The sequence below is a fragment of the Temnothorax americanus genome, unplaced genomic scaffold (genome assembly GCF_048541705.1).
Source record: "Temnothorax americanus isolate GAGA-0224 unplaced genomic scaffold, ASM4854170v1 Scaffold2, whole genome shotgun sequence".
In the NCBI taxonomy this organism is placed as follows: Eukaryota; Metazoa; Arthropoda; class Insecta; order Hymenoptera; family Formicidae; genus Temnothorax; species Temnothorax americanus.
In genome coordinates, this window is record NW_027509338.1 from 8,540,282 (window position 1) to 8,562,351 (window position 22,070).

Here is a 22,070-nt window from a genome sequence, read left to right on the forward strand (position 1 = left end):
TAAAAAAATGACTGAATAAGTTATACAATATTATAGATACATATATGATACAATAAATAATATCAAATTATATCATGTTATTATGTACGCATAAAATTTAATAGGTATCTGAAAAATAAAATCGAGATAAAATAAAAATAATTTTTCTTCCACTATTCGGTTTTTTAAACAAACCATAAATATGTGTGCAGCAAGAATCAATTTCAGTCAGTACTTATGTTACACTGTCGAAACTATTAATCGGATTTACGCAATTTGTCGTGAAAATGCGAAAAATCGCGTTTAGACACTAATCCCGATTTATGAACGGCGATGCCTTAATTTTCCGAAATCGAGTAAAACTGCTCATATTATCCTCTCCCGGGTATCACTAAACTTTCGACATATGCTCGGGCAATAACGACGACGCTATTGTTCCGAAGCGAAGGGAGGAGACGAGAGAAGGTGAAGGGACCTGCGAATATACCTTGCACTTGCTAACCGAGGAAGGCAGTTTCCTCGTGGAGGAAAATGTTTGACAAATAGCTCGTTCAAACCGTGGTACTACGATGACGGTAACCCTCGACGAAATCGCGCATAAAGATCCCCAATGGTGTCGAGCATAGTCATGAATGCAACCCCCAGCGAGCTGTTAGATCAACCGAGAGAGTTTTGGAGCTAGGGCGAGCTTATCCCTATGGTACTTACACACGCACAAAGGCGGATTGTAGTTGGCTTTTCTTTTGTCGACGCGCGAACGGAAATGTACGGATTAACGATTGCGTGAAATTCGAGTGAGAACGGAGAGAGAACCTGCTCCGAGTGTCTCATCTTAGGATGATACCGATAAATCTTGAGAATTATTACAGAGTCTCGTTAAATTAGCCTCGACTTCATGATGCAACTTATTGGCATCTGTTTGTCTTAAAAACACAATTTAAAATAAATTCAAGTACATCATAACTTGAAGACAAACTTGCACCATTTTGATGTTTTAAAGAGCCTTTCGATGAGACTCAGCTTGCTTTGTTCGATCAGACACGCGTGAGATCCGCTACCGGGGTGAGATTAAAAGTGGTCGACCGCCCTCGTGTCACAAACTCCGCTCTTCTTTAACTCCCTTTCGCGCCGCGATGCGCGCCGATGCACCGGAATTGCATATGAGATGATGTATGCAACGCGGGCATAATAAGGGGCCTATTTGCTTCACAAATTCGCCCGGCACTCGAGACCGGAGCGTGATGTTCAGCGAGACTTTTTACGCATCGCGTCATCAGTCATTCAATTAAGCAGGAATTGTTAATTTTCCGTTGTTCTGCGCGAGCATCCGTACTTCAGCCGCGGCTCGCGAGGGTATATCACTCAAGTATCACCACGTGCTCTCGGTCAAGGAATAACGTCGCGAATGCATCTCGAATTGCAAGTATGCACGCAATGCGACGACGTGTTACGCGCTATAAAACTTTATTAGAATGATACGTAAAAAGAGAGTATTAACAAAGCAATAAAGCGTATTTCTTTCTAGATACTTTCTTCTTGATTACTTTTTAATACTGCTTAAAATTTAATACCGCTAAAGATACCTTGAGAGAGGATGGGAAGAAACTTCTTTCGTCCCATCCTTTAAGCATCTCAGTATTAAAAAATATTCAAATAACATTTTTATTTAAAAAAATTCGAGTTTCTTTATGAAGATCAAATTATACAATAATATACAATTTTCACAATGATAACTTTTCTACTTAAAATAGAAAAGTTATCGTTGTCAAAATTTGACGTGTTGTATAATTTGAGAGATTCTAAAAGATTGTATGCCTTTGAGAAATTTTTGAAAAAACGAAACATATATCAGCGATCTTTTTGATTTGATTTTTTTAGGTCATACACTGTTCCGGCTATTTAAAATGCATCGTGGAGGCTCCCATCGGATCCGAATATGAGGACGGCGTCGGACGATGCATCCGTAATGTCGGTTTAATGGCGGTCGGCCACTCGCTGCCGACGAGTTCCATAACCGAGATTAAATTGCATCACAACATGTTCATGTTCCGAGCTTCGCTCGATCTGAAGCTCATATTCCTCGATGCAAGGTAAAATATTTATATTTATATTATATAAATTTCTTGCAATATTTTCTTTAAAGAATTATAAAATTTCTGATGTCTATTATTATACAAAGTCGCTTTCATGTTTACTTCTGTACAATACGTAATGTACAATAGAATTTCCAAAGTAGGTTAACATTCATCATACATGGGATAAAAAAAAAGATCGAGATTAAATTCTGTAACCATCTTATAAGTCGATCGCTTCCGCATGGAGCTACGCATCATCCCTCTTCTTTCGCTGTCATTATAATTGCAAAAGAAATAAATAGAAACTGGTCAATTATAATAGCTTCCAAACGTGAAAGTCTCTCAGTTAAAACAAATCAACTAGAGAATTATGTGTCTAGTATAAAGACACGAATATAGTACAATATAATACTAAAATTAATGATAAATATATTAACATTATTATATCTGTGTATAAAATTTATAATCAGCAAAAACACTATTTCTTGAATAAATCTTTTTCCTCCGGATCTCCTCGCGCTGCTGGAGGAAGCGAGCGGTGTTGACTCGAGCACCGGGACACAGTGGATTATTTATTTCCAATGTAATTATAGTTGGGTGTCGTATTGCGCCATTAATATTTCGATGGAAGGCCCGCGCATTGCCCCCGGTTGAGAGGGATACGGCCATTAAAATCAGTTTCGTGTTACCGTGCTGCCGCGTATCCTCTTTTTTTTTCCTCTCCATCCACGGCAAATAAATATCCACCACCGGCGGTCCCGGCGAGCCCTACACACCCGCTCGCTTGTACTGGGAACGAACACGTGACGCAGTATAAATATAGCGCGGATAGAAGCGCGCGATGAGAGAGAAATTTTATACATACCGTCGATCGGAATCGGCTCACGCGGATTGTGCAAACTCGCGACGCTCGCACCGTAAATCCCGACGAAAACAAGCCCCGATCCGCGGAAAGCGATCAGCGGAGAACGGACCTATCTCTGTGGTCTTTTGGACTGTATCTCCGCGTTGGAACGCTGCGTGAGTGATATCGGGTGCAGCGAGTTACACGGGGAATAACCGCGGTAGTATTTTACACAATTTACACAATATATACGCATCCCTTTACGACAAAATTGCATTGAAATAAAAATAAAAAAATGATATTTATTTAAATAAAAATATACTCCTCAGGGAAAATTTTTTAATGATTCTCTTTAGAGAAAATATAATATGTAAGCTTTTTGATATACGCGGATTGGTATTGGGCGAAACGGAGAAAGTATAATAACTCGCTAAAGAGGAGATAGATATATGGTATTATGTATATGGTGTCTTGGGTGTTGTTACAGAGTCGCTCAATTAACGGGCTACGATCCACCGGACCTAATTGAGAAAACGTTATACCATTACGTGCACACATGCGACGTTCTGCAGCTGCGACATGCTCATCATGTTTGTAAGTATTTCATTATGTGTTATTATATAGATGCAATTCATTATCGAACGAATAAAGTCATTTCACACTAATATCCTGACATCTGCTATCATTTATAACAATCTGTTTAGTGATAAAAGCAGAGAATGTTTAACTTATTTTTTGTTATCAATTTAATATAGCTATATATACTCGTCAATTTAATTTAGTTAGATTTTTCCTTCCCCACACACAGTTATATCTTTAACAAATTGCAAATCTATTTTGTAATCTTCAGCTTGCTGCAATGTTTTATTTTGCATTAACATGGGTATCTTTGCCGAAAATATTTATTGATAAAAAAGGTATCATCAGACTTTTCTTTTTATACGTGTGCGATCACAGCCGCACCATCTCTCTGCTTTTCGCAGATTATATATGCTTTTACATTTTCTCGCTCGTGTTTTCCCGATTTAAAGGTCACCTATTTCTGTCTGAATAATAACATCGGAAACACAAACGCTCGAAAATATTTTCCTTCGATAGTTTCGCCGTTGACCGACGGTCCGGCGCGGATCCTTTCAAACGACACAATACGTCGATGAGGATAAGCTCTTTGTAGACTGAGAGTAGCTGATGCTGCTTAACTCACCGACACCCTTACGAAACATCCTTTGATCTTACGTGCCACTTGCGCGCGGATAGCTACAGCGAATTTCCACTCTTTTCCATTTTTCCTCTCTCTCCTCGGAGCGCCGTCACACGCGCTTATTCTAAGTATGTGGACACGTGGTGCACCTAGGGTGTACATTATTGATTGAACAACGTTGCCACGGCGCGCCGACGAAAAGAGACGGCTGCTGGGTACGCGTCTATACGCGCGAAAGAGAGAGAGAGAGAGAGAGAGAGAGAGAGAGAGAGGGTGAGAGTGGCGATAAGAGCGACGAGCGGGTAGAAGCGAGGGAGGTTTAGCGAGAGAGGTGTAAGCGAGGCAGAGGCTGTTACTGCTATCACTGTTTGAACAGACTCGCAGTTTCACGAGCGCGACTCGAAGGGAGTCTGACATAATGCCGCTAATGTCTGCGCCTGAGGATTGCGCGACATCGCAAATGCCATTCCGCTCGATTTTTTTTCCGTGATTGCACGTCATGTCGGCGACGCCATAGATATCTAGGATTTTTCTTGAGAAGTCGCAAATGAAAGACACACACACACACACAATCCTTCCTTTTTGAATTATTAAAACTTTTCCTTCCAATTTTTCATAATAATTCTTATTTTCGCTCATTTTTTATCCTAGCTCCGTCATCAGAGATAGCGTTAAACTAACGATGACATTTGATTTTCTCTCATACATCAGTCTTATAAAAATTTCGTCAAATTTTTTTATATCGTTAATTTATTATTCATTAATATATAATACGATGTAGATTATACGTCGTAAATTTTTATGATCATCAAACGCGACGTTGATTCTTCGCTAAAAATTGGTGGGTACCGTTGTTTTGTTGACAGTGTTGCGCAAAGGTCAGGTGACAACGAGGTACTACAGGTTTCTAACAAAAACTAGCGGTTGGGTGTGGATGCAGTCGTACGTGACGATTGTGCACAATTCACGAAGCTCGCGTCCGCACTGCATCGTGTCCGTCAACTACGTCTTGACGGCCACCGAGAGCACGGGCCTTATCCTGAACTGCGAACAAAAGTCGTCCTGCTCGAGTCCAGGAAATCCACCGAGCGCTCCAGTGTCGACGCCCGTGACGATTGGTGATCTGGACAATCACAGCCCGAGCCCGCCTTCTTACCGCAGTAGGACCAAGGAACCACCCGATACCGATTACGCCGACAGTTCCGGTTATCCAAACTCGGAGTACATGGCAAGTTCGACCAATCACAACCACTACCTGTCATCCTCGCCATATGCGCCGCACAGTATCAATGGTGCGGCGCACGAGGACAGCGCTTACTACAGTCCGGATTTATTCTACCAGTACAATGGTGAGTCTCACAATTAATTTATATCTTGGAAATTCACCTGTGTTTGGAGATAGCGAATTAAAATGAATAAAACTGTAAATAAAGTCCCTAAAATATATAGATCGTCTGAAACAGGCTTGGGTTCAGTAATAGAGTGTCTGAGTTTCTATATTTTTTTCTTACAAATTATATATAGACTGTTAGATACTGAAATACATGACACAATAAAGATCGAGCGAAGGACGCGTTTTTTTCTAGCATGAGGAAAAAAGGAAGAGTCATTATTTCTATCAAAATATTCTATCTTGATATCGAAATATTATCGTCTTATCGTATAAAATTTATACATCAGGTATAGATAGGTATAACGGTATATTCTGTTACAATGTAAAAATGTTCGTCAGGAGTAATGAAAGACTTTTGATCATTAATCTTTCATTAATCCTATAAGGATTACAGTTTATTCAATTTTAACCCTCTATTTTGTAATCTCGAGACCTCCACCAAGACCCCGTAAACACCCTGCAGCACCAACAAGACACGCACCAACAGCACCTTCTGCATCACGCCACGTCCCTGACTATTCAGCAGCACAGCCCGCAGAACAACCAACAGAAACGACAGCATCCTCAGCAGCATCTGCTGCATCAGAGTGCGACCTCTTTGACGACCCTCGAGCAGCAACAGCAGCAGCAGCAGCAGCAGCACAGCCCTCAGAGCGGCCAACAGAAGCGACCTTACTCGACATCCTCGAGCTCCTGCGGTAGCACCGACGGTCTGGACGTGCACTTGACGAATTCCCTACTGCCGTCGGGATACCACACATCCCATCATCATCACCATATGCCGCCGGACTCGACATCGTCGACGACGTTGAACGAGGCTGGAGGCGTAATCATGTACCCGACATGCGGTTTCAACAACAACGAGAGCTATAACGCCGCGGCGCTTCAGCACCACGACGGTTACCAGCAGAGTCACCCTCAGGTTCACCACAGCAACGGCAACGGAACGGTGAAGCATCCTCATCACCATCATTTGGAAGCCTCGTCGGCCGGCTACACTAGCGTCATCGTCGATTCTCAACAGTACAGTCCCAGCACCGTTCCCCAAGAGCTACACGCGCATCAGACGGCACCGGTGAGCGGCGGTACGCCGCCGCTGCACCATCAGCCTCATTACGAGACGCATCATCAGTTTGTTCACTGACATCAATTCGAGGTGCCCTGCGCGTAGCACTTCGACGCGGCTTGCGACGATGGCGCGTGCGGGCATCGTCATCATCACCGTCGTCATCATCATCATCAACAACAGCAGCGTCATTGCGCAACGTCGGAGTGTGCTGGAGAGCAATACGCTGGGCATCAGATGAACAATGAATCCTACAACCCAACTGGGTCTCACGTCACCTACGTCACGCCCTACAAACGACTATGGAAGATAGAGGAACGGAGTGTCTCGACCGTAAAAGGTAATTCGTAATTGCTGCCAGAAAATCAGTGCCATAAGGTGATAATATTGTTATTAAATGATACAACCGTCAAAAAAATCATTGTTTTTACATTAGACTTCTTCCGACGCGTACGTCGAATTTAATCTTACTATCTATATATTTATCTGCATGCGGAAGTTCTCGATAAAAATAATTATTGCGCGAGTTCGATAAGAATATGATAAAATATTATTTAAAGGTATTTCTTTGTGTGATAGATGCTTCACAAAATTTCACGTAGAGAGAAAGGAGTTGCGGCAAAACCGGCATTCCGTTTGTGAGCTAAGCTTTGGGAAACACGTAACTGACTCTGGTCATAATTCTATCGTTTTTACTCGTATTATCACGTTATCGCAGTAGAATCTCAATGATAGCGACGTTGACGACTGCAGTGGCGGTGAAAGCGAATCTGTTTGATTTCAACATTCTATCGCAGCTTTAATAAATATTACTGGAATAAAAATGCAAGAAAAAATACAAAATAAATTGATGAATATAGCACTTTTATCGTTATTTTTTCATGGATAATTTAAATGAAAACTATAAAAGCTCGATGGAATCAATTTCGATTGCATTGTAACGATATGAACAATGCTTCCAACAGCGATTCGAACATTAATGCAACTTCGATGAATACAATATAAGAAAGTGGACATGTCAGTGTAGTATAATTAATATTAAACGCGGATAACGCTAGCCGAGTCACCGTGAATAAAATCAATGTGGCTGAAATTTAAGATATTAATGACTTGAAGAGGCTCAACTCCTTTGTACGTACTTTGTATCACATATCTCGAGATGAGACAATAATGATTCGCGATGTTTTAATCCAGCTCCACTTAAGTACTTCACAATAGTGATCGTCGGGAGTATCGCGTAGGAAGGAGTTAAGAATATTTTACACGCGCTGGACGCAAATTTCGTGAAGGCTCCACGAAGAGTAATTCGACGAAAATACCGGACGCGTAATATTAATTAATATTCGAACGTTTGAATTTGAAAGCCATATATGAAAAAGTGGAAGCCAGAGCAAAAGATATATGTATATTGATTTTCACAAACCTCTTAAGATATCGTGAAATGGAATATAAGAATTTTATATAAAGTTTATTTATATTAGAAGATATAATTCTAAATAAATTTTAATATATGTATAGTAAATTTCAAAATTCGCGCAGTGGAATACACAGTGCGATTATCTGTGTTAGAAGAAGCAACATTTTCCTCAGGCAAAATTGCACCTGAGTTTTTAAGTCAGTTCGCAATTTTACCGCAAAAAAAGGCTGTACTTCTTCCGACTCAGAGAACCACACTGTGCATTCCGTATGTACGCGGATTCAGGGCACTCTGTATATTGAAGTTAATGTACATTGAATATAAAGTCCTAAATAAATTTTTGTTCCACTGACGGGTTATATCATCAAAAGGGTTTGATAAAAAAATATAGCAAAATTAAATGGTTTTAGCTGTTCTAATTTTTCGCATTATTATTACGCATTTATGCGCGTGCATGCAAAAATTGCACTTTTTTCTCTTAAAAACAAAATAAATAAATAATATTTTATAAATTTTAAATTAAAATAACGTTTACTTAACTTAATAATTTTTATGGAAATATTGTAATGCTTTTTTTATAAGGAATAAAGAATTGCGTCGAATAATTTTTTAAAAAACACAAAGTTTCAAAGGCACAAAGTCAGAATAGCTGAAATTATTCTATTTTATCTTACATCTTTCTTCCATATCTCAAGCCGTTTTGGCGATATAACCCGTCAAAATTTTGTGGAAAATTTTGTAAATAAATTTTGTATAATTTTATATTAGTCATTTTCATCCTTTCAATTTTTGCAAGCGTTGAAATAAGGTATTCTAATATTAAACAATATTATACTAATCAGGCTATTGGCGTTGTTGTTGTACCATTAATGCGAGATCTTTTCTCGAATGTAAATACTGTAGACGTGTAAATTATTCTAATTAATTAAAATTAATTGTATATATATAGTAGCACTTATGTCGATCCGCGAAGACTGACCGGTGCTTGTGCCAATCGACCAAAGAAATTTACGCTCTTTTTATCGAAGAATTAGTATTATATTTTTAATCGCGCTTATATTTAAGTACGAGTATCCAATAAAGGCTGCGGTCCACTTGACGCTACAAATGCTTTGGAGCGTTCTTCTTCTCCTTCTTTCTTCATTGAAAGAAAGGAAAAGAGAAATGCTTCGAAGCATTTGTAGCGTCAAGTGGACCGCAGCCAAAGATAAGAAGAGCGAGTACTGTAAATGTATCTAATCTAAACGCGTAGCGCAAAATCCAATACTTTAACCGCCGCGAGATATTTTATTACAGATAAAAATTATTACATCTCATAGACTATGCTGTATAATATAAAACGACGCGCATGTATAATTGGCATCGAAAAAGAAAACCCGAAACCTATAATTTTTCTTTTAATAATATCTCTCTCTCGGAACACGAGAAAAAAAAAGAGTCTCGACCATTTTAACGCCGACTATACATGTCACAATGCAGGCCTGATTATTTATATCAATGTAAAGTGTGAGATTTCGTAGCGAGAATCACGGCAATGTCCGTGTCAAGCATTGTACATATTGTAAAAGTGTAGCACTACATACGTACATACAAGAAAGTATATCATATTTTCCTCTGAAAAATGGTATTTTTTACTTGTCTTCCTGCTTCTATATCTTAAGATCGTGCAAGTACCGTGTTTTATAAGTAAAATATTAATGATTAAATGAGGTAATGCTATTCTTTGTTAAAAGAGACGAGACACTTAGCAGCTATATGCAAGTAAGTAAAACGGAAATATTGTATATTGTATCGTTCTTAATCCCCTAATAAATCGATTTAACATTTATAATTTATAAATTTCTGGACAACTGAAAAAAGTCCGCATGATTATTACAATTTTATACATTACAGAATCGAAATTTGATTATAAAAATTGATCGAAAAATATGGGACGATGGATAAAAAAGACATTCAAAGAAGACTCTTGTTGAAGCAACTTCAACGGGTGTTTCAAGCAATTTAGTTGCGCGAATTCTCACGCTTAGATTACGACTCGACTGCTCCGGATTTGCATTTTCAATCGAATGCGTGTTATATGATAAAAAAAAAAAAGGCGAAAAGAATAGGTTCGGCCGAACAATCGATGTAGAGGAAGCATTCTGTCAGGAAAGCGTTGAAAGGCAATAATGGACATTTCAGGTAATTCAGCTTCGCGAGATTCTCACGATTAAATTAAGAGCGGCGAGCGAGATCGGGCGTGCGGGATCGCACACAAAAGCGATCCGCGTCGCGCAGCATCCAGCGGGGATCCCTCGTCCCATGGCACAAACACGGCGAGGCAACGATCCCGCTTTTCTGCCGCGCGACCCCGATTGTCACTCGGCCGGCGCAAACAATAAATTAATTGTGCCTCGCACGATCGGCTAGCTTTCGGCGGTCGTGTGCTTGCTGGCATGAGGTCTCTGAAGAGGCACGTGCCATTTTATAATCGTCATTCAGCTTCTCTTTCTCTCTCCGCGCGCTTAAAGCGAGCACGCAAAAAGATAGGGAGTCATTACTTTCCCTAAAGTCGACTTACTGCATTACGAGTGATGTACTTCTTTCTTTTAGAGATATAGCAGAAAGAAAATGCGGAGATCTGTATAATTATACTCTTTTAACATCAATCTTAATTTTGTGAGATAATTTTTTGTAACAATGCTAAAAACTTGTGAAGATTTGACTACAACTTGGTATTAGGGTATCTGGGAAATCTAAATCGAGGACATCGTGCTATTAGAATATCCTATTGTTGATTATAGAATTTAACAAAGTCTATTGAGAAACCTCGAGCAGCTTTTAATGTGACTTGGTTTTAAAAGCTTTTAGCAGGTTTTATAACACTGATGCGAGATTGATCGGAAAAATAATGATTTTTATTCGATCCAACTGATCAATTTATTAAATACAGTTGTCACGACATTTCGATCATTAATTTTGATGGTTTTCAGGTGTAAATCTAGTATAAAGGGCCGATATCACAGTCTCCGATTAACGTGATCCTCCGATTAAACTCACTCTGCATCTCTTTCTAACTGTCCCCCTAGAAAGAGACGAAGAGTGAGTTTAATCGGAGGATCACGTTAATCGGAGACTGTGATATCGGCCCTAAGTCATAAAATCAATAAATTACTTTTCATCAATAAATAACTTCTCCCTCTCCCTCTTTCTCTCTGTTCATATTGTGCCAAAAAAAGTCATGAATTTAGAAGTCGTGATAACTGTATTTGATAAATTGGATCGAATACAAATCATTATTATTAGTTATTTATTGACGAAGAAAAGTCTCATATTTGGTTTGATTAGAAAAAATCTCAAGCATATGGCCACCGTGACGTAGGCCTTAAACCGACACTGCGGGCGGTATTTGAAAGTCGGGACTTTCCGTAACGATTGATCGCACAATTTCACAGAATCGTGGTCGCGTCCCATTCACCGGCCGAAGAATTTAACGAGCTGCACGCGACTTCGCGCAGCCTCGACACGTCGTCGCACACGACCGATAATGGCACCCCTCGTGGACTATCCCGCCTCTAACGTTCTCATTATACCCATGCCGTGAGTGGTGTATTCTTCCGTCCGTTTGCTTCTACGTATTACGACAAATACTATTACGGCAGAATCGCGGAAGGACTATAGTCGATTATCATCGACACGAATACACGCGATTTAAGCGATATTTCGATACTCTGACTTTTCGAAAGTGCAAGCTATATGAATCTGTTCTTTTAGATACGTCAGAGATCATACAAATGTACTTTGTTATTTTAAGAAAAATATTTGGACCTCTAAAATAATAACAGCAGACAACGTTTTTATTTTGCTAAGTATTCTAAGGCCCAGTTCCACAAACGTCGGTTATAACTTTTAACCTCAGGTTCACTCTTTGTCTCTTTCTAACGTCCTTCTTATAGAAAGAGACGAAGAGTGAGTCAATCTAAGGTTAAAAGTTTGACCGACGTTTGTGGAACTGGGCCTAAAAGAATAACGTCTAATCCTTCCCTCTTTCTTACGACAGCAGGTCGTCAATATCGGAAGTATAATTTTCCACTATGCGTTGTGTTGCAAGAACTCATTCGAAATAACACATGAGAGAACATAAATATGGACAGTAAACTCGCAGAAGATTAGAACTGTGAATAGGCGGCGTCGAACAGAGTAGACTGTGTATTGCCACAGCGAGTGGTTTTGTTTCTCTCGTCGCGTTTCTTCCCGTCGCTCGTAAAAATATGAGAAGGTTTAAACTTTTATAACGTCTTCGCGTTGCGCATATACTGTGCGGTAAAACGGAATTGTATATAAGAACCCGGTCACGAAAGTAATGAGGCCACGTACGGTCGGCGGAGAACCATTGCAATCCATTTTTATAATGATTTCTCCCCCCCCCCCTCGCAACTTTCTATATTTCTTTTTGTTTTTTTTCTCGACGAAATGACCTTAATTAGACAAAAAGAATAAAATCAAGTTAAAATTATTGAACAAATGAGTTCAAATATTATCTACACATTTCATTTTATTCACGTCCACCCTTCGTATTGTTTCACATTTGAGTTGAAACTTGTTACTTTATTTTATTTTTTACTCTAAGAATTTTTGTCTTCGACATCCTGATGAATTTTCACAAAAGTAAAGGGAACGGCCCAGTATCCGAACAGTACCCAATACCCGAACAAATTTGCATATAACTCTTATTTTTTATAAATAAATATCAAAATAACTAAACAATATTTTATTTATATTTTCCTTAAACATTTGCTATTTATATTTTTACTAAAAAATTGTTACTAATACAATATTATCGGCAAAAATCATTTTAGAAACATGGGATCATGGATTTGCGATGTTTAGTTTACTTATCTTACGAAATTTTTTTAGAAAAACCGATTTTCTAATTAGAGGTTTTTTTAAAATGTAATATACTTAATTGTATTATTAAAATAAATTCAAACTTCTTAATAAGTTTAGAATAAGTTTCAAATATTAAAACTTAAAAAAATATCAAAATTTATAAAAGAAATTACCAAAAAACGAAATCAATTTATGTATAATTTATGTATTTATTCCCAAAACTCTTCCTAAAAGTTATTCTTTTCTATATAAGTTCGGGTACTATATAGGACATAAAAATAATGGAACATTCGGGACATAAGTTTTTCCAGCGTTCGGGTACTGAGACAAATAGAATATCGTGTTTTAATCTTTATAATAAATACGTTTTAATACAAAATAATCTTGTTTTGTCATTTTCTATTGCATAATATTATAGTTTATGTATATAAAAAAAATTACTTGGCTTTTAAGCAGATTAATCAATTAAATACGGCCAATTTTGATAACCAAGTCTTATATGTTCGAATACTGGACCGACCGTTCCCCTTACACGCGCGATAAGTTTTTCTCCAAGTATACAGGGACGAAGGATAATATCGCGCGTCGTGCGTGACACCCTCGAAGAACAACATATGCATCGGCTGCACCGAGGGTACCGCAGAAGTGGCTATTATTCCCGGCGATTAGGGATATAAACGCGGATTTAGGTTAGAGGGGGGGATTTTGATTAAACTAAACACTTGACGGGTTGCGTGCGCTGTAGAAACATTTGTATCGCGGGGCGTGGTATTTGCTTATCATTGAGACACGGATTATGGAGATTTATGGGGATGTAGCGCAAACCGCGATGTTCTCGTAGATGAAACTAGATGAAATCAAATTCGGGGTTCGCATAGAAGTAACTGGGAGTTACGCGTAAGTAATTGTGACTACGCTGTATAGGCTAATGCTTGAACTTAATTATGCAATTTTGTTTAGCTTGTAATTATACCTAATTAAATTGTTTCAATCTGTATCCTCGCAAAATGCAGAGAAATTCTGTTACATACAAATTCTCTTTCAGAGTCAATTTACGAAGACGCGCTGAAATGCTCGTCGTCGCAAATAAACAAAGTCGGAAAAAGTTGCCGCAAATGGCAGAAAAATTTCGGCGCGGAGACGATGATTTCCGCTTCTGACGGAAGCGGATTACCGCACGGGCCACGGGGCGAGAATCGCGCTGGTCTGAGGCGATCCTTGGCGCTGCGGCGCTGCTGGTGGCGGTAAATCTGGCGTGCAGCGCTGAGGAAAGGTAAGGGTGGCGCATTGGATTCTGGTGGACCCATCGCACACACCCACATAAACACACACACACGCGCGCATACGCATACACACGAGCACAAACAAACGGACGCAGGTGTGTGTCGACGGCGGGCCTGCGCGCATTCGGGGACGAAGGGTCCGCTTTAGCGGAGTCGCCCCCGCGGTAACCAGGGCGACGGCACGCAACGCCGCCCACAATCCCCGGGCTGTCTTGTCCGATGTGTTTGCTCGATGATTTTATACCAATTACGGCCTATCCCCGTGCCATTGCCTACACATACCCCGGCCGCCGCCATCGCCGTTCCCGCGCGCGATTTCGCTGCTTCCGGAACGGAAGCCGCCTCCACCATACGGCTGCAGGTAGGATGACCGACCCTACCGAGGCGAAGGTGTCGAATACCTGGTACCAGCATCGTTACTGATGAGTATTGGAGCATCATGTGGTCCCGAAAAGAAAGTATTTTCAGATATCGGCATCAATTTATTTCTTACACAGTCTCTAGAAATGTTTTAAATACTATATTGGAACACCTGTTGCGTTGAATTAAAATCTGATTGCGACTGATGTAATATTTGTGTGACGGTCGTAAAGTTTAATTAAGATTTATGAGAATTTATGACGAATAGGTTTTTTGATGCTTTGCTAAAGTATCGTGATAAATCAATTTGTAATCTTTTCTGACCGGGTAGAGTAAGGTTCGTCTTCTTTCTTGAACAATGAAGTATATATATACATATATATTTAAATCATATATGGCAAGAAGTATATATTTAAATTAATAACACGCTAATATAAACGACACAACACAGAAGAATGTGTTCGACATGTGTATATACCGGAAAATAATCAATTGTGATTATATTACATATTTGCGTGTAACTGATTACGAAATTGTAGATAAAACATCTGCATTTTTATTTATGATTTCATAATTTAACCTAATTAAATTAATTATTTAATTAGTTCAGACTTTGTTAAATTTAATTTACTCAGAAATGCTATTTTTAAATTGTATCTTATTATCTATGCGTATACTATTATACATTTGATAAATATGAGTATTAAGCGAATTCTCGTAAATTTGAATACTAAAACTCAAATTCTGCTAAAGTGTTAATTTCTGTCAACTAATATGTGTTACAAGCAATTAATTATTTTCCGGTCTACGTGATCTTTTTTTTTATTAAATCGTTTACGTGATATTTATTAAATTATAGCATGATGTTATCTTTGGTATTGCATATTACTTCAATTATATTACATCATCACTTATACATCGGCTAGATCCTCACGGATTATGGAATCTGTCAAAAAAATATTGAGTCGACTAGTATATTGCACAAAGTCTAGCATTACCCTCTTCTCGTCTATTGAAAAATATTGCGCGTCCTAAATGCATCTCAAAAAGTTATGCATCTCAAATCCCAATCTTGAAAAAAAAGTGCGATCATTTCGGAGCACCGTGTATATTTTCTCTGCGGCGTGAAATGCATGGCGGAGACATCTAAACGTTCTCTGACAAACTTTCAGCATCGATGAATGGGATGACCGATAAAACAGATAGCGATGAAAACAGCCTTAATAATAATAATAATAATAATAATAATAATAATAATAATAATAATAATAATAATAATAATATGACAAATAAATGATTGTATTTGCGTGTTATCTTGTCGTTTCTATTGTTCTCCGAGATGTCTACTAATTTTCATTTCAATAATTCGATGATATTCAAAGATGTTGCATCTAAATCGAAGTTAACGCAATTGGAAATTGTCTCTGATAAAATGACACATCAATTTTTTTCAATTACCAATTACATATTGCATATCGATCGAACTCTCGATTTTAATCGTTATTTCACGCCGCAGCGAAAGGCCGTGGAAATGTTCAATACTTAAGCGACATATACATATACATATGTATAACATCTGCGTAAAGTCAATAAGAAAAATTGAACTTGGACGTTGAATCGCGGGCGTATACATTACGCAATAAGTTACACAGAGAAATACTATACATTTAGGAGTAAATAATACTATTGATAATAATTGGATCTAGCTAATAATAACTTAAATTAATATTTTTACATTACTAATCTCTATTTGATTGATTAATTGGCGCGGATAAACTGCACTTAACGATACGAGATCGATCATCTCAGATTTCGAATTTTCGATCAAAATTTCGATCGAGCCTCATGATACGTTCCGTAATGGACGTTTTTGTTCTTGCCGAAGTCCTCGTCGAAGTTGTCGGTCCCGCTGTACATGGAGAAGCCACGACGAGAGAGCAATTCACCAGGCACGATCGTCGGATTGGTGTAACAAAAGTCCGCCATCATACTCGCCTGCCTGTTTAGTTGGTTGGACCTAAATCAATTTTCAGTTTCAACCACGGCGATCGATCGTTTACTCCGAAAAACTACCATCAGAGAGGAATGAGGATTCGATGAAGGTGATTGTCACGACAGAAATTAAAATCGATCGCCGATTACAATGAGGATCACAATGAGGAATGTCTCTCGGACGTTACATGAAGGAAATAGTGATTATATTGATATTAGTAATAAGCGATTAAAGGAATTGTAGAACAAAACTTGGACCAAAAAGGAGTTTCTTCAAGTTTCGTGTCGGAAGTAAGTCGAAAGAAGATCTGAAGATATTTTCGAAAAATTGCGGAAGGAAAGAAAAGTAACTCGACGAAACAAAGAAAATAATTCTCTACGTAACAAGAGACGTTATAATTTACTCTCACATTATATATAACAATCGGGATAAAACCAACACAAAACTACGATTGAAGTGCATCTTCGTATTAAACACTCGCGAGCAAACCAGAAATTAGTAATTAAAGTAAAAAAATTTTTATCATCGTTACCGCTCTACGTTCTTGGATGAGATAAGCGAAATAATGGCAACAATAAAGATACGCTATATCAATGATTTCGTCGTCGGCTACGTGACTCACAAAAGAAACATGCGTATTTTCATTCTTGCGCGGTAGAAATGCGAAAATATCTAACTACCTCTGTTGCAGATATGTATCAGACCTTTTTTTTCTACTTTCCTTTCGCCGCGCAGGTGCACTGCTAAGTGAAGCAATCAAGTAATCACGGCGAAATATCAGTCTGTGTTGCCCGCAATATTCGATAATCGAATATTACAGCGGCGCTCATAAACGTATATAGTCCAATTAAAACAATTTCCAATGCACAATTTTTACGCTCTGCGAGTAAATGGCCGGAATTATGTGGTTTGATCTTTCGATCACCTAGATTTTACTGAATTATGTAATAACGGAAGATAATGTCCGAAGTGCAGAAATGTGTAAGAACCTATTATCAAAAGAGAGACGTTTATTTTATACGAATAAGATGTTTCCACGAAGCTCTCAAAGCCGGATATTTCGTGTGCATGTACCTGATGAAATACGTCGCCGACGATTCGCGATCGTACAGTAACATGTATTTACTCGTGTATTTAGCTACGGCACGGGCTCAACCACATAGAAATTTTGAAACACGTCACGACGCACATGATCTACGACTATACGCACTTTTGCGCAATAAGGTATGTACTTATCATCGACGGATTAGAAATGTGATTAATGTTTACGCTTGACGTTAATTGAGCATGATTGATATTTGTTAAATATTTAATATCTTTTATGAATTATATATATATATATATATATATATATATATATATATATACCTAACCGAAACCTTCGATTGTTGTCCCAATTGTCGACTGACAAAGAGGATGTATTACATATTACTCACCCGTCCTCGGCTAATCGATTTACTCTCATGAATAGCACGATCACCAAAACGAATAGCGTGATAAGCGCGCCGGCGGTGATACCGCATGCAATGTAAAAATATAGCGTCAAATCGTCGAGAGTTCCCTAGAAAGAAGAGTTTAGAGTCACTTTCCCCTTAAGAAAAAATAAGAATTAAATCTCCAAATAAGATATGAGAGAGACGAAGATCGCTCGCTAATATGGGTGGACGTGGACAGATGCTCGTATACGGGAAATCTACTTATTCGTCTATCTGGCATATCGCGATAAAAATTCGTGCATCGCGATTTTGACAGACAAGCGTTAATCAGAGCGGTGAAGCGAAAGTTTCAGGTAACAAGGTTATCGGAAACAAGAATGCAAGATTGTGGATGGAATTTCTGTCGTGCGCGCGGCCCGATATCCGCTTCCTCGAGATTTCGTAAACAGTATTTATAATTCCGACGATCAGTGATTGCTAACAAAGTCAGGAACGGTTTCCTCGAATCACTGTATTGCGACGCGTTAATCAGAATTTATCTCATGAATCTCTAAAGTACTTGATCGACTCGTTCACGCCAATTTGACCTTGCGTGCGCATTGCCGTAGTTCCAATAACGAGGTGCGCGAACGGACGTGATCAATTAAGACGATACGCGATCTACTAGAATTTGTAAATATCTCCCGCATTTGTTCGTGAGAAAAACCGAGAGAGTAAGGTGAGGGAAAAGAGGACGCGATTTTAATCGCGAATCATTGAGTATCGTTAGTTTTAAACATTTTCTCTTTTAACTGTGATTCTAAAATTTGCTCCAAATATAAATTCTTGTCATTCTTTAGGAGCCTAATCATCAAGTTATGAGCTATTAAAAAAATATTTGTTCGTTGATATGGAGAATTATCAGATAACTCCATTCAAGATAATACACCAATTATATGCATTAAAACTCTGAAAAATAGGCTATTATATATATTCGTTATATATATTATTTACGGTAAAATATGTATCAAATATAGATACACGTTTTTCCACACAAATCAGAAGCGTATTCTTGCAAATACTCAAAAAAAATTGGTATTGTTATAGTTACGTGTACAACTTGTTAAATATATATCCTACTTAAATTTTGTGTTGCTGTCAGCACAGAGATAATTTACGATCGCCAGATGTGGAAACTTACCGGGGACAAGGATATACCGAAGAATATCAACTTTGCCATGAGGCTTGTTACGCAGACAGCATAACTATTTTAATAACGTCACACAAATGATCGATAAACTGATGTACACTGTTTACGACACTCGAGCAAAACACGACTCGGAATTTTGCCGGAAAAAGCGGAAAGGGTAACTGCTTGCACGTGATGCCTTGAGCGATTTGCGGTCAGGGACCGTACGATCGACCTCAGAGGATATGTAAACACACACTCGAAAGTGGGAGAAACTAACCGTGTTACTTACCATCGTGAGTATGAATCAACCAGCCGAATTCGCGAACGCCGTCTTGTCATACCTCGCTCGCGACGTTGTCTATGTAAGACGTCGCATGTCGCGCGTTTGCTCAAGATACCGATATCAGCGTGTTATCGCGATTTACTCGCGTATCTACTGAGAAGCGATGGCATTGTGGATTTCGTGATGTTGGTGGATCCCACAATAGGAGTACTCGCGGTCTTCCGACCAGTCGTGAAAAAATCAAATTTGGGATTAAGGGATCGGCGCGAAAGGATTTAACGCCAATCGCCGATCAATGACAGTGCTGATAAGCGGAATCGCGATTGAGGTTCCACAAAGGAAGAGAGGGGAGTGGGAGAGAAAAACGTGGGAGAACGGAGAGGAAAAGTGGTTTCCGGACCTCCGCGCGTCAGGTTCTCGTCGCGATCGGACGGTCCGGTGCGATCGTTTCGTGCGACAGGTGCGGCACGACCGGCTAGTTAAACGGGCACTAAGCGAGACCGGCGAGAGCGAGGCGAGGTGAAGCCGGCAGTTGCCAGCTAAGCAACGCCGAATGCTGATAAACCCCTTCCAGCGATCGCGGGCGTGTGTATACACACGTGTGGCGACTTGCGTGCCTCCGCGGGGGCATCCGCGCGCGGGCCTCCTCCGCGCTCTCACCCACGGAGACGCGTCCCCGCGTATAGTGTCCTGCACCTGGGCAGGAATGCCCGGTTGCGTAATGCGCCGATAATTCCTGCTCGTTCGACGGACATCGACAATTCCGCTAACGCTCGCTCGAATACGCCGCAAACGGTAATAATAAAGTACCGTGAATTACCTTTGCAAGCGAAGAGGACCATTCGGAATTCGCTAACGCGAGTATCGTCGATAATGTTCGTCATCATAAGCTCTCAAACGAGGATTCTTTTTTAATCTTACGGTTTATCAATTTTATATTTCTAGTCATTCGAGTACCGGATCGGATCTCGCACGTACCGATATCTCATATATTAAACTTTTTTTCCGAAGATATATTATATAAAGGAGATAAAATTTTGTCTAGATAAATTAATGGTGCAACAGAGGATGCTGGATGTAAATTTCGGGAAGAAATAGGAGTGACTCGCTTTCAGGTGCATAAGACCGAATCATTTAAAAATAGAGATGATAGTATGAATATAACACACTTGGTTTGCGACTGTTATTAACGCGTGGGCGTTAAATAGTCTTGCTATTTGTTATTAATAACAAAATTATATTTCTGCGGACAGTGAGAATATTTCGAGGTGCGCGAGTATACTGGCGGTGTCCCGCATGGAAAAGCGAATACGGCGTATTGAACGTGCAGGCATAGAAAACAAACGCACGTGGGATTCGTTCATAAACCACGCACAGCTGCAACGGCGACGTGTTGCAGTTGTAAATATGTATACGTCATGCGCGCACGCGGATGTGTTAAACCGAGTTGCCATCCGCAACTTGGAAAATTTTTATTCCGACTTTCCCTTTCGCTCGAGCAAGCGACGATGTAACACATCGTCGTTGTCATACATATTACATCATTGTCAAACATCACAGCCGCATTTAATTCTTGCGATAAAGTTAAGTGAGTACAGATTATAAACTTAAGTAACATTATGTATAGTTATTAGATAAAGATATATAAAACGATCCTCCGTACGAATCCTAATAATATAATTGTTTCGAAAATATATTATAGTACGTTGGAGCTATTTTTGTACATTTTTTAAATGTGTTACGTATGCAGATATTCTTAGAAAAATAATAAAAAAATTCGTAATACTATATTACAATTCTTAAATATCTGTATTCGAATAAAACAAATAAAAATGGCTTAAGATCACTCATGACTGTAAATGTGACATCTCGTAACGTTAGATGCCTTTTAATTAAATAATTTAATTTAAAATTAAGATTCTACTGAAAAAACAAACATTATATGTATTTAATTTAATAAAAAATGTCTTCATATCTATTTCTTCCAGCTCAATTTTAGCTTTAGTTTTTTTCTCCTTCCATAGGAGAAACTATCCTCCTTACAAACTATAAAAATATTGATATTTGATGACTACTCTTCTTTGTTGATAATTAAATGCTTAATATAATTTCCATATGTACACCTTTGAAAAAGTGTCCGATTATTTGGTCACTCGAACGCTATGCAATATGCGTATTATAAAACGAGTCTTATATATCGATGAGAATAATATCGTCGTTACTCTTCGGCGCAAATGTGTGCAGCCTCATAAGCCAATGTAGTATGTAAGGAAGGGACATACAAAGACTCACGTATAAGTAGTACGGAATAGGACGGGTAGATCCGAAAGGACAGAACCACAAACCTCGTCTGGTACCGTCTCGTATGTGGTGACTCAGGAAGGCGGCCAGGATCACCCAGGAAGTGTGTTCCAATAGAGGAGAGTGGAAGGCAATGGAAAATGAGATGAAAAGTATCCACAGTAGAATAGGAACGGTGGTGCAGTGTAGGAAAGGTCGCTTTTGCAAATGCGTGGCATCCTGAAAGAATAAAAAAATACAAGATGAAAGATAAGAATAGAAAAACTAAGGATTTATATGCACAGAAGTAAATATTTGAGATAAAATTTTAATTTTTTTTTCTTTGAGATAAAAGTTGTAAATTTATAATTTTTATTACTATTTAATATTTACAATTATTACACTCGTATACAATACTTT

At 38.8% G+C, this 22,070-nt stretch overlaps 2 protein-coding genes across 9 annotated transcripts in view; one reads left to right on the forward strand and one right to left on the reverse strand.

Annotated features, from left to right (window-relative positions):
• The window catches only part of Sim (bHLH transcription factor single-minded), a 47,805-nt gene extending 35,964 nt beyond the window's left edge, over positions 1-11,841 (forward strand). For 4 of the 5 annotated variants that reach the window (XM_077405157.1, XM_077405156.1, XM_077405155.1 and 1 more), the window contains 4 exons: positions 1,858-2,069; positions 3,386-3,492; positions 4,966-5,448; positions 5,924-11,841. In XM_077405157.1, the coding sequence (XP_077261283.1) occupies positions 1,858-2,069; positions 3,386-3,492; positions 4,966-5,448; positions 5,924-6,636 (1,515 nt within the window). In that variant the 3' untranslated portion in view covers positions 6,637-11,841. The remainder of the gene's footprint in view (positions 1-1,857; positions 2,070-3,385; positions 3,493-4,965; positions 5,449-5,923) is intronic. The other variant, XR_013256803.1, reaches the window with a different exon arrangement.
• A 2,747-nt stretch (positions 11,842-14,588) lies between these two features.
• Positions 14,589-21,564, reverse strand: LOC143896876 (uncharacterized). 4 transcript variants are annotated; one of them, XM_077404995.1, is made up of 3 exons: positions 19,377-21,564; positions 17,917-18,041; positions 14,589-16,486 (listed from the first exon to the last, which is right to left on the reverse strand). In XM_077404995.1, exons 1-3 carry the CDS (start codon positions 19,377-19,379, stop codon positions 16,312-16,314), a joined length of 303 nt encoding a protein of 100 aa, XP_077261121.1. In that variant the 5' UTR covers positions 19,380-21,564; the 3' UTR covers positions 14,589-16,311. The 4 variants fall into 4 exon arrangements, with proteins under 4 accessions (XP_077261121.1, XP_077261119.1, XP_077261118.1 ...); XM_077404993.1 differs by having other exon boundaries at positions 14,589-16,504; XM_077404992.1 differs by lacking the exon at positions 19,377-21,564 and adding an exon at positions 19,097-19,361.
• Between the last annotated feature and the right edge of the window lie 506 nt (positions 21,565-22,070).